The sequence below is a fragment of the Mesoplodon densirostris genome, chromosome 9, assembly GCF_025265405.1.
Source record: "Mesoplodon densirostris isolate mMesDen1 chromosome 9, mMesDen1 primary haplotype, whole genome shotgun sequence".
Classification (NCBI taxonomy): domain Eukaryota; kingdom Metazoa; phylum Chordata; class Mammalia; order Artiodactyla; family Ziphiidae; genus Mesoplodon; species Mesoplodon densirostris.
This window is the reverse complement of record NC_082669.1, coordinates 103,302,439-103,315,924: the sequence shown is the minus strand read 5'-3', so window position 1 is coordinate 103,315,924 and position 13,486 is coordinate 103,302,439. Positions and strand designations below refer to the sequence as shown.

The 13,486-nt window shown below is 41.1% G+C and overlaps 1 protein-coding gene across 2 annotated transcripts in view; it reads left to right on the top strand.

The window, feature by feature from the left end:
* Window positions 1–2,324: 2,324 nt before the first annotated feature.
* Window positions 2,325–13,486, top strand: part of TPK1 (thiamin pyrophosphokinase 1) — a 350,278-nt gene continuing 339,116 nt past the window's right edge. For both annotated transcript variants that reach the window (XM_060108529.1, XM_060108530.1), the window contains exons 1-2: window positions 2,325–2,421; window positions 2,816–2,874. In XM_060108529.1, coding sequence (XP_059964512.1) covers window positions 2,832–2,874 — 43 coding nt within the window. In that variant the 5' untranslated portion in view covers window positions 2,325–2,421; window positions 2,816–2,831. The remainder of the gene's footprint in view (window positions 2,422–2,815; window positions 2,875–13,486) is intronic.

Here is a 13,486-nt window from a genome sequence, read left to right as displayed (position 1 = left end):
TGTCTGAGCCTTAAGCTAAAATACTTTTGTCTCATAGGAAACATCCTGACTAGGCCCACCTATGAATGGCTGCAGGAAAGAAGAAATTAACACATCCCCCTCCAGAGTCTGGCTGGAACCAGGGAATATTTACAATAATGTATCACTTTTTTTTTTACTTCACCTCCTCACTTCCCCCTTTGTCCTGTAAAAGAAACTAGCATCCAAACCCAGACAAATGATTCTTTGGGACACTGGTCCACCATCTTCTCTGTCTGCTGACTTTCTGAATTAAGTAGCTATTCCTTACCCCAACAAATTGTCTCTCAGTTTATTGGTCCAAGCAGTATGAGCTTGGACTCTGCAACATACTTGGTCATCCCTTTACTGGTCTGTTTGCTTTTTACTGATATAGATATAGCAACCACTTGTCTATTACATGGGCACAGTCTCCCTCCACCTCCAGTCTGTTGTCTTTTAGTTTCTCTAGTGGCATCTTGAAACGTGAATTTTGACATTTATTGTGGTTAATATTTCAGTGTTCTTCGGTAATGACTTTGGGAGAAACTTGAGCTAGATTACACATAAAAGCTTTGCAAGGATGTGTGTTACAAATATAAACAAGGATGTCATAAGGTGTAAGTGGAATATGTCTCATATTGATGGAGAGGGACAAATGTTTGTTGCACACCTGTACGTGCTAGGCACCTGCCCAAGTGTTTATCCATACCAAGCCATTTGATCCTTACAGAACCGTTCCAAAGTAGGCAACATTGTTCCCATTTTATATCTGAGGAAACTGAGATAGAGTTCCAATGTCTCACAGCTAGTAAGTAACATAGTTGAAACGGCCCACCCATGTAACTGTGATGGCAAAGTCATAATATTTAATTTTACAACGATAACTGTAAAGTCCCTAGCAGTTTGGTCTAAAATTGACTGTGAGATAGGTGTACCCTTGGCTTAATAGTGGTGAATGTGAAAAACACCTGCAAGTTCTATTTGATCTGGCAGCTGAAAAAGTTAATGAGCATGGGCAATGTTGTACTTTTCTACGGTTGCATCACTCCTGGAACCTTGTGTCCAGTGTCAAAGATAAACACAGACGGGTATTAGTTGAAGCGTTGAAAATAGATTTTGTTTAGTAACTACTGACAGTCGAGAAAGAGCTGAGTTCCATTCCTATTTGTGGAGAGGCGATTGGAACGTTTTAAAGGGAGGATGAGAGAGGGGCAAGAGTGGGAGCTCAATAGAGTTAGAGAAGTGAAAATTGCAAAGCGTCGGTCAGTATAAAGGCGACTAGACCAGCTTCGTTTGCTAGCTGGCAGCTGCGGAAGTGAGGAGTCTATTCTCCCACAGAGACTGGGAGACAGAGGCCCTACCCTTCCTGAAGATTGCCTCTTCAGGGAATGGCTCTCAGGACTTTGAGAAAGATGCCTCTGAGTCTTAAGAAACATATTCACAATTTCAAGCCCTTTGGGAGGTCAGGGGCCGGCCATCAGCTGTTGGCTAGAACTTTCTCATCTAGGCATTTTAATGGTTGTGTGTCCTAGGGGTCCGCCTTATACTGATAGAAACCGTGATAGAGTTGGTCACGTCTCATAGCGCAGGGGCTTGCACGAGTTGTCACGTGCTGACAGTTGCGCGGTTCTCAACAGCTGTCAGAAACACAATTTATGAGCAACATTAAATATAGAGGATGGGAACCACGATGGTGGAGTCTGAAGATCATGTCCTATAAGAACCTCGAAAGAACAAGAGTTTAGCCTGGAAAAGGTAAAGCCTAGGGAGTCTAAGTCTAGAGATCTGGTTTGCTCAGTCTTGGAAAAGGCTGCGTGGCCACAGAATGAACTCTTAAAGTTGGGAGTGTTGGAGCGAGCGGAGCTGCAAGTAAGCAGCTTAAAGTTCCTGCCAACGAAAACTTTCTGTGATTGTTGCAACCAAGTGAAGACTTTAACGAAGGCGTGCTCCTTAAGTACACAAGCTGCAAGCGAGAGATCAAAAAGAATGAGGACCGAGAAAACGGGCTCTGGATAACCTGGGACGTTTGCTTGGCTCTGATGCCAAGCTGACGAAGGGTGACGGGGAAATTAACGCTTGGTTTGGAGCAAACAGCGGCCTCCGTGCCAAAGTTCAGTGACGAGCGCTCAGCAGAAACACCAGCGATTGCTTCAGGGCCTAACTAGCTTAGAAGAGAGGGCGGCGCGGGAGAGCAATTAGTCGGGCGCCCTCACCCACGTGGACACGCGATTCGGGCGGGGCAAGCGGCTCGCACGCGCCTCCGGCTCCCGGAAGGAGGCGGGGCCGCCTCCAGCGCCGTTCCCTTAAATCTGCGAGCGGGGATCGCGAGTCGTCGAGGTTCCTCAGCCGAGCGCCGAGCGGTCGATCGCCCTCGCTCCCGCAGTCTGCGCTCCGCTCGCTGGTGGCTCCACCCGCCATTATGTAAGTGCGACAGCATCCTGGCGCGCCGCCTTCGTTCTCGGCGTGCGGGCTGCAGGCCAGGGCGGGGAGGAGGTGGCCGCCCCTCGCCGCTCTGGCTCCCTTGGCTCCCTCGGTCCCCGGATGGTGACGGCGGCGCGGGGAGACGCTGGACGGGGCGGCCTTGCCGAGGCACGCGTGGCGCCCGCATGCTTTGCCCCGCGCGCCCTGGAACCCCTCGGGGCTCGAGTCTCCCGCGTCCCCGCCGCCGCGCGCCCTGCCTGCCGTGCCCGGGCCCGCACGCCGGGAGCGCGGCTCGCTCCGTGCTCCGCCCCGGAGACCAAGTGTACTGGCGATTTCGCGCGCCGTTTAATTAGCTAGAAGTTCTAATGTGGCGTTTTTATGTTTTTTAATGCAGAGACCAGTAATCCGTTATGGAGCATGCTATTACCCCGTTGGAACCCCTGCTTCCCACTGGTACTGTATTTCTTAACACGTTTTACAGTGACATTGATGTGCTTACCCCCAGAGCCCTGATGAGGTTAAGAGGGCTGGACTCCAGACCCAGAATGGTTTCCAATCTGCCTCAGATTTCCTCCAGTTAGGCATATTACTCACCCTCTCTTGTGCCTCAGTTTCCTTATGTGAAAAACATGAGGATAGTTTTTAGTCCTTGCGGTGTAGAGTTGTTGTGAGGGCTAAAAGGTGATGTATTTTATGCCCTTCACCTGGAGAAGACTGAGCCCTACTTGTAATGTGAGCTCTTAGGCTCTTAACAGCCTGAACTAATCTCTTAACAACATTAGACGCCAAAGGGGTAAAGATCAGTCTTTATTGCCTTTATTATTGCCTGCCCATGGTGCCCGTTTGTAATCCATGGAAAATGCCTGAGGTTACCCAATAAAAAATGCTTTAAATATGTAATACTCAAGAATTTTTATTGTTTCTTAAGTGTAAAGTCATTGTAATACACATGGAAGTAGATGGAAGAGTTCTTTGAAGCTAATTGTTAGTTGTATTCATTATCGTGTGTAGTAACTGACTTGTGTGCTAATTGCATGATAAAACATTTTTTATTTACCAGTTTTTGTGTTTCTGTTGTGTAGAACTTCTAGTTTATCAGTTCATCAATTTAAATAGAATGCATAGCTTTTTTTTTTTTTTTTTTTTTGCGGTATGCGGGCCTCTCACTGTTGTGGCCTCCCCCGTTGCGGAGCACAGGCTCCGGACGCGCAGGCTCAGCGGCCATGGCTCACAGGCCCAGCCGCTCCGCGGCATATGGGATCCTCCCAGACCGGGGCACGAACCCGTATCCCCTGCATCGGCAGGCGGACTCTCAACCACTTGCGCCACCAGGGAGGCCCCAAATGCATAGCTTTTTAATGCTTAAAGTTTTCTTTAAAACTTGAAACCCATGAATTGACGAGTATTTTTGGGAGGGGGCGGGATATTGAATTTGATTTGAACTTGTCAGCTTTCCCACATCCTGGGAGTATTTATGGTAAAACAATCAAAGGATAATAACAGTAGGGAACACTGACTCCTTCCTCTCCAGTCATTTGCTGTGCTAAGTTGTTTATATATACTTCATATCTTATTTTACAGGTAAAGGAAACAGGTAGTAATGGAACTAGAATCTGAACCCAGATATGTTTACATTGACTTGGTTTAGAGGTTGGGTATTTAATCATAACTAAACGGCTTCTCCTAAGTTAAGAAAAGCACTGGCAAACATAAACGTTTTGCAAATGGAATTTCATAGTTCTGTTATCCAACAGTAGCGGGACTAACAGCATTTCCAAGAGGAAACATTGGATTCAGGTGGCCTGTTGACGTTAAGATCCGTTACTAAATCTAAGTGCTTTAGGTTTAGTTAGAAAGGAGGATTTCTAGTGTTTTCTAGGTTTAATGAGATACGTCATATAGATAGTGCTGCATAGTAAAGGTTGGAGTGAGGCAACAGGGTCTCTGGGTTTAAATCTTAGCTTTGCTGGTTGTATTTCAGTTTCTTCATCTATAAAATAGGAATCTTTCGCAGGGTTACTGTGAGTATAAATGAGTTGTAAAACCTGTAAAGCACTTGGCTTCACGAGCGGTTAAGCTATTAGATTCAGCAGTAAGGCTAACATGGTTGGATCTCTGGGTCAGTGCTGAGATAGAAAAGGTCTGGAGGAATAGAAAAGTAGGAAATAGTAGGAAACACGGGCAGTTCTGCTCCCTCTGTGTTTTATCAAAGGCTTAGGAAGGAGGCCTAGACTCGTCAAGTCAGACATGTGTAAGCTCCTCACTGGGACAGGGCATGTAGGGGAACTGTCAAGAACCGTGATAGCCTCTATGAAGCACGGATCCACCAGGCAGAATCCCGAGCTCCTTTGAGGAGATCTTTGGGATTTAGTGGTTCTCCTAGTTTCTTCCTGTTCCTAAGGGTAAAAGTTTATACAGATTCCCATCTCTTCTCAAACACTGGCCCAGGAGCACGGGCTCCCTAGAAGTGTTCGACTCTAGATAAATGAGAGATGATTAAAAACAGAAAAGTGTATGATGAGGGGCCCTTGCAATGCCTGGCCTTTTATAGTAATTCGGAAAGTATTCGAGGTTAACTTTACATTTAGAGGGATTCCCTTCATCAAACTTAATACTTAATGCTTAATACTTTATGGCAGAGAGGTAGTTTTTGTCTTGATAACTTCTGTGAATTTAATTTTTAGGCATGATGTACCTGTAATGTGTACCCAGATTTAGTATAGCAGGCATCCTGACAAACTGATTCTCTTCAGATTAACTAATTGCTAGGTGGACCAAAATGCACACCTCTGGAATGATCATTAGCTCAGGGAAATATATATTTTTAATCTTTGTTTTTTGTAACTAAAGTAAATGGTTATTATTGAAAAAACGACTAACCTAGAATGTGGAAGTTTCCTGTAATCCCTCTTCTGGAAATAACCATTATTAAGGTGGCATTTTTTAAAAATATACTTTTAAAATTTATTTGGCTGCATCGGGTCTTTGTTGCGGCATGCGGGATCTTTCGTTGCGGCATGGGGGGCTTCCCTCTAGTTGTGGCGGGCAGGCTCCAGAGCGCACGGGCTCAGTAGTTGTGGCACAGGGGCTGTAGAGTGTGCGGGCTTAGTTGCCCCGCGGCATGTGGGATGGATCCCAGTTACCCGACCAGGGATCAGACCTGCGTCCCTTGCACTGGAAGGCAGATTCTTAATGACTGGACCACCAGGGAAGTGCCAAGGTGGAATGTTATAAATACTTATTTTTGTACATATAACCCAGTATATTCTTGTTTTAAATAAAATGGATTTATATTATAAATTGTTTTATAAATTACTCTTTTGGAGCAGTGGGTGAAAACATATCAATATTCTTTTATTACAAAGATTATTATAGATTCTATGTGCTCTTTGTTCATTTTTTTAACAAACTAGAAGTATTTCTGTATGTTAAAAAAAACACCAATGCAAGTGAGTAAATATGACAAATCTTATTCAGTGATTATTTAACAATTCATGTATTGGGCAGTATCCAATGTAGCAGACAGAAAGGAACTTGGAGGAGCTGTACAAAATGAAAGACTATAGGCAGAAGCGGGCAGGAACAAGGAAATTATACTAGCAAAAGGTAGATTGGTTCTAGCAAGGTCACTTTCCTTTAGGGGATGGTAAGGGTCTGTCAGGCAGATTACTTCACTAGTGCTGATAGGGTGATTCCTGATGGGCTGGTTTAAGATTCCATTTTGGGGAGAGCTGAAGCTGTACATAATTGGGTTCAGTATTAAGTCTGGGTTTGGGGATGTAGCATACATGACTCCATTTTGGGCCCGTTGTCTTGTTCTTAGCACTGCAGGGAAAGATCTACATAGCAGAGATTGTCATTTTAAATCTCTAAATGGTGTTTTTCTAAATGTGTGTGTGTGTGTGTGTGTATGACCTGTTTTATGCCCTTTCCTGCAGCTTTTTTCACTTACTACTTTAGGATGGTCCATATGTGTAGATATCCCAACTTTTTTTTTTTTTTTAATGGGCAGTATAGACACAAAGGAACTAGGCTTTCTTAATAGACATTTAGGTTATTTCTAGTTTTTCTTATTCTAATCTATAATGCATATCTTTGATTATATTATTTTTGCATATTTATGTGAGTTTATCAGTAGGATAAATTTCCAGAAATGGAATTACTGGATCTAAGGGTATGTTTGCATTTCTGTTGTCTAGAGGACCTGACAAGTAGCTAGTGTATGTCCTTTGATACTAGGTGCTGTGGAGGATACAAAAGTGATCCCTTCTATCCAGGAGCTTACGGTCTTGTTGGAATCAAGAACAAAACAAGACAGATTCTAGTTAGATGTTGAATTATGTCTGATAGGACCCACATAGGAACCGTGGGGACTGGAGAGAAGGTGATGAGGGCAGGCTGGAGTAGGCAGAGAAATGATGGGCTGGACAGGTGTCAAGTGGGCATCCAGAAAAGCACTGGATTTAAATTGTGAGAGGCCTGGGTAGGGGGAGAGTACCAGAGCCCTGCAGGCACTAGGTCTTCCTTGAGTGAGAGCTCAGTGCTGCATCTGGCCATGAACTAATTCAGTTCATCTGGTGGCGAGGGAGGAAGAACTAAGTTTGGAGAGCACAGGTGGAGGTTTTGGAAGGATGGTTGAGCAGTGAGTGTATAACCACACTGGAGGATAGAGAGATTTATTGCAATGTAGGAGATAGAAAACTTTGGGAAGTTTGTGTCCTTCTGCCTTTGGAACATTTTATTTTATTTTTATTTTATTTTATTTTATTTTTTTGTGGTATGCGGGCCTCTCACTGTTGTGGCCTCTCCCGTTGCGGAGCACAGGCTCCGGACGCGCAGGCTCAGCGGCCATGGCTCACGGGCCCAGCCGCTCCGCGGCATGTGGGATCTTCCCGGACCGGGGCATGAACCCACGTCCCCTACATCGGCAGGCGGACTCTCAACCACTGCGCCACCAGGGAAGCCCTGGAACGTTTTATACGAAGCAGCCTTTTGTATACCTTAAAACTCAATTAAATTGTGTCATCCACGTCATGGTTCAGCATTGCTAATCATATACAGGTTCAAGTCCTTATCCTGACCTTAAAGACCCTTCGTGATCTGACTCTTAACCACTGTTCCAGAATACTTCTTTTATCACTCACCTCTCTGTGTCCAAGCCAAGCTGAACTCCCCACTGTTTACTTATGTGAACATTTATTGGAGCTTCAATACTTTCGCCTTAGCTCATGCTACGTTTATCACCTCGAATGTTCATTTTCAGTCCTTAGAATTGTTATTCTAAAATTTTAGCCATTCTGGTGAGTGCGTAGAGGAATCTGTGGTTTTAATTTGCATTTCCCTTATGGCAGAATGCTGACCTTGTCAGTTGTTTATTGGTTATTTGTACATCTTTGGGAAATGTTTGTCTCTTGCCCTTTTTCTTTTCTTTTTCTTTTTTTTAAGTATAGTTGATTTTTAATGTTTCAGGCATACAGAGTGATTCAGTTATACATATATCTGTAGCTATATCTATATATCTATTCTTTTTCAGATTCTTTTCCATTATAGGTTATTACAAGGTATTGAATATAGTTCCCTGTGCTATACAATAGGTCCTTGGTGTTTATCTATTTTATGTATAGTAGTGTGTATCTATTAATCCCAAATCCCTGATTTATCCCTTCCCTCTGTTTCCCCTTTGGGAACCATAAATTTGTTTTCTATGTCTGTGAGTCTGTTTCTGTTTTGTAAATAAGTTCCTTTGTATCATTTTTTATCACTTATCATTTTTATCACTTATCTGCATAAGTGATATCATATGATATTTGTCTTTGCCTAACTTCACTTAGTATGATAATCTCTAGGTCCATCCATGTTGTTGCAAATGGCATTATTCCATTTTTTTATGGCTGAGTAATATTCTGTTGTTTATATATGCCACGTCTTTTCTATCCATTCATCTGTCAGTGGACATTAGGCTTTCTAACATGTCTCAGCTATTATAAATATTGCTGGTTCAGTCTTTTTAAATCCAGCACAGTTGTCCCTCACATTTTAAAATCCCCCTTAACATTGGGTATTGACATCTATTTATTTATTTATTTATATTTTTGGCTGCGTTGGATCTTCGTTGCTGCGTACGGGAGTTACTCTTCGTTACGGTGCGCAGGCTTCTCATTGTGGTGGCTCCTCTTGTTGCGGAGCTCGGGCTCTAGGCGCGTGGGCTTCAGTAGTTGTGGCTCGCCGGCTCTAGAGTGCAGGCTCAGTAGTTGTGGCCCACGGGCTTAGTTGCTCCGCGGCATGTGGGATCCTCCCAGACCAGGGCTCGAACCCGTGTCCCCTGCATTGGCAGGTGGATTCTTAACCACTGCACCACCAGGGAAGTCCCACGTATTGATATCTTAAATAAAGTGTTTATATCCCTCTTAAGTTGATCTGATGGAATAAAAAAATACAGCAGATTGGTATGAATCATCATTCACTTAGAAGTATATATAAAAATCTCTAACTGAAAAGTTCCGTTTTATTTTCCCCACATAATTTCATCATAAATTTGTGCTAGAAAGCCTTTTATCTATCACTCTCCATTTCTTTGCAAAAAAATTATATACATTTAAATTTTAAAAGGATTCCTGTGACCATAATGCTCTTGGGAGTTATTTCTTCCAAACTGAATTACCATTGTTGAGGTTTATTATGAATCAAATTACCATTTTAAGTATTATGAGCACACACTTGATCAAATCAGCATAATTATATTACACATTTTTGTAACAACTAACATTTACATGACACTGTGTGCTGGGCATAGTTTTAATGCTTCAACAGGGTAAAACCTATAGAAAAGTTCTGGAACTAGAAGTCCAGGTTTGAGTTTTAGGCATCCTCTTCACTAGTTACGTGACCTTGGGCATGACACTCAATTTCTTAGAGCCTTAGTTCCTTTATGGAAAGTAGGAATATATACAAATGTGAACTCCTTGGTCAAATTTAAGCTAGTATAAAGTATAAAAAGCAAGTTTAAGTCGAGTCTATGCATATGTAAAATATTTTGTATTAGATCAACTTTATTATATTGATTATTACATTTTGAAATCCATTCATTTTTCTAATTCTCAAAGGAGATAGCTATTTATTTAGTAATGTGTTCACTTAGGGCTACCAAAACTATTTTTTCCTGGATTCTGTACTTTTCGTCCATGCTTGTTGAATTCATTATTTCTAGATGCACGAAATTATTTATAGTGGTCATAGTTTTTTGATGCCTCATGGTTAAGTGGAAATGAATCTGGGAATATCTGAGATTCATTCATATACTAGTATTCATATACTAGTATAGTATTCCTGCCATCTCTTGTATTTCTGGATTTCCATGGAAAATTTCCATGGAAAATGCCTAAGTTTGTAAAAAGGAGTATAAAACCTGAAGATGGATATTAGTGTTCCCCACTTTACTAGAAGCTAATTTGGGAATCCCTGGGTAATCTGTATCTAGAGTTTTGGCTCCTTTGTAATGTAAATGTGTACTGGCCACCTGCATCAGTAGTTCTGTGCATTTTGCAGCAACAGATCTCTCAAGAACCCTTGGTGATGACATTCATTGGTACCAAACATAGTCCTAAACTGTTAACTCCCTTCTCTAATCTCTATTTAGCAAATCCTTATAAGAATAACATAAGGGTAGATCTCAGTTATTTGCATTTGCCCTTACTTTTTAAATTATAGACGAAAAATTCTTCAATATATAGTAGCAAGATGCTTCTTGGTCACATATCCCAACTAATTAAGCGTTCTTGTTAGACATTCTGCTTTGTTCTCTTCTTTAGATCTGGGCTATCTAATATCTGTGGCTGTTGAGCATTTGAAGTATGGCTAGTGGGACTAAAGCACTGAGTTTGTAAGTTAAGTGTGAAAAGCAAAACGGCATCAGTTATTGGAAAAATTTTCACTGTCTGGAACAGTGTATTAGTTTACTGGGGCTGCCATAACAAAGTGCCATAGATTGGGTGGATTAAACAAATTTATCTTCTCACAGTTCTCGGACTGGAAGTCCAAGACTAAGGTGTTGGCAGGGTTGGTTTCTCCTGAGGCCTCTCCTTGGATTGCAGATGGCTGCCTTCTCTCTGTGTCCTCACATGTTGCCCCTTGGTCTGTGGGTCATCTGTGTTCTAATCTATTCTTATAAGGGTACCAGTCCTATTGGATGAGTCCCACTCATATGACTTCATTTTACCTTAATTACCCCTTTAAAGGCCCTATCTCCAAATACAGTCACTTTCTGAGGTGCAGGAGGTTAGGACTTCAGGAATTTATGCGGGACACAATTCAGCCCAAAAGAAATAGTGTATATAAACAGCTCATGCAGCTCAATAGCAAAAAAACAAACAACCCAATCCAAAAATGGGCAGAAGACTTAAATAGGCATTTCTCCAAAGAAGATATACAGACTGCCAACAAACACATGAAAGAATGCTCAACATCATTAATCATTAGAGAAATGCAAATCAAAACTACAATGAGATATCATCTCACACCAGTCAGAATGGCCATCATCAAGAAATCTAAAAACAATAAATGCTGGAGAGGGTGTGGAGAAAAGGGAACACTCTTGCACTGCTGGTGGGAATGTGAATTGGTACAGCCACTATGGAGAACAGTATGGAGGTTCCTTAAAGAACTAAAAATAGAACTACCATATGATCCAGCAATCCCACTACTAGGCATATACCCTGAGAAAACCATAATTCAAAAAGAGACATGTACCAAAATGTTCATTGCAGCTCTATTCACAATAGCCCGGAGCTGGAAACAACCTAAGTGTCCATCATCGGATGAATGGATAAAGAAGATGTGGCACATATATACAATGGAATATTACTCAGCCATAAAAAGAAACGAAACTGAGCTATTTGTAATGAGGTGGATAGACCTAGAGTCTGTCATACAGAGTGAAGTAAGTCAGAAAGAGAAAGACAAATACCGTATGCTAACACATATATATGGAATATAAGAAAAAAAAATGTCATGAAGAACCTAGGGGTAAAACGGGAATAAAGACACAGACCTACTTGAGAATGGACTTGAGGATATGGGGAGGGGGAAGGGTAAGCTGTGACAAAGCGAAAGAGAGGCATGGACATATATACACTACCAAACGTAGGCTAGATAGATAGTGGGAAGCAGCCGCAGAGCACAGGGAGATCAGCTCGGTGCTTTGTGACTGCCTGGAGGGGAGGGATGGGGAGGGTGGGAGGGAGGGAGATGCATGAGGGAGGGGATGTGGGAACAGATGTATATGTATGACTGATTCACTTTGTTATAAAGCAGAAACTAATAAAAAAAAATGGGAAAAAAAAAAAAAGAAATAGTGTGCGTCAGTTTACTTTTTCAGCTGTAAACTTTTCAACTTTAAAAAAAATTGACTCGGTCCACATTTCAGAATTCTCATGATTACCAAGTAAGGGAAGTTTTAATATCACTCCAGTTGAATATAGCTGGTGGATGAATTAAAAAGTTAATGTTAGTCTCTTAGTTGCTGTTTTGTACTTCTGTACAAAATTTCCTCTATTCATTCAACACTTCCTGAGAATCTAAATTTCATATGTACTTTAAAATTTTCTAGTGGCCTCTTTAAAAAGGTGAACTTTATCTTTAATGTCTAAAATGACATAATTTCAACATGTAATGAAAAATAAACGATTGTTAATGCACTCGTTGACTTTTTTTTGGTACTAAATCTTCAAACTCCATGTTTAGTTTACACTTCTAGCACGTCTCAAATCAGATGCTAAATTTTCATTAGAGATACTTTAGTTTGATAATTTGTCAAATATTTTGCTTTTATTCGTATCAGCAAGGGTGAGCTCACAGACTCATACTTTTGGGATAAACTTGATACACAGGGAATAAAATGTTTCTTTTCCACAGAAAGCCTTTGGAGACAAGTATTGGAGCTAGGAGTACGACCTGGGTTTTCTGACTATTTTTCCTAATATCAACATGGCTTTTTTGTTGTTTCAAGTGCTATGCCTGCTTTGAAACCTGGAAAACTGGCAGGTTTTTGTGTTTGTTTGTTTTTAAAGAAATGTTCATCCCTTTGTGGATGGCACATAGCCCTCAGGCTAAAGCTTCTGCTTAAGGATTGTGATGTCTTTGCTCTCCAGAGATAGCTAAGAAATCGAAGAGGCAAACTAGTGGATTTTTCCAGTTCCAAGGGTTAATCCTCTTTACTCTCCTGCCCAGTTAGAAATCTAGCCTAGGTAGTCTTCAAGTCTCTTGCACATTAAGGGGAAATTTGCTGCTTTGACTCATAATGCTTTTCCTTGGTGTATAACTCATAATGGTTGGACTCCTTTCTTTTTATTCTCTGCAATTTATTTCTAACTTACTAAGACTTTGCTGTCGTAACTACACTTTGTGTATTTGTGGTTTAACTTTTCCGTGTATTTTACTTGATTTTCATACTTGCCTTAATTTTTGTTGTTCTTTTAATTTGTTTCATTATATTTGATGACAAAAATGTTTGGTTCATCTTCATTCTTAATGGCCAAATTGTTTCTTTTGCCTTAAGTAATATCTCATTAACTTTATAAGCCATCTTCTCCACATGATCTAGGGAATCAATTTCCTTTGTTTTGGTGGTATTACGTCTCTGCAGCATCTCCCCCTCACATCTTTTCCATATTAGCGTTTTAATAGCTACACGCTTTCCGAAACAAAAGCTTCTAAAGTGAGTTTAAAAATAATCTTAAGGGAGACACAAGAGGGAAGGGATATGGGAACAGATGTATATGTATGACTGATTCACTTTGTTATAAAGCAGAAACTAAAAAAAAAAAAAAAAGTAATAAAAAATTCTTATGTTTGTCTGCAAAAAGAAATAAATAAATAAAAATAATCTTAATTTTAAAAAAAGTCTTGTAAATTGGTCCTTTGTAGCATTATCAGAAATAATACTGTTCTTTCAGACAAAACAACTGAAAATATCAAGTGAGGAGCTGTGGAGGCAGCTGTACTATTAAAAGGAAAACAATCTTCTGTGGTTTTTGGTACATTAACACCAGATGTCTTTGGAGGTTCTCTA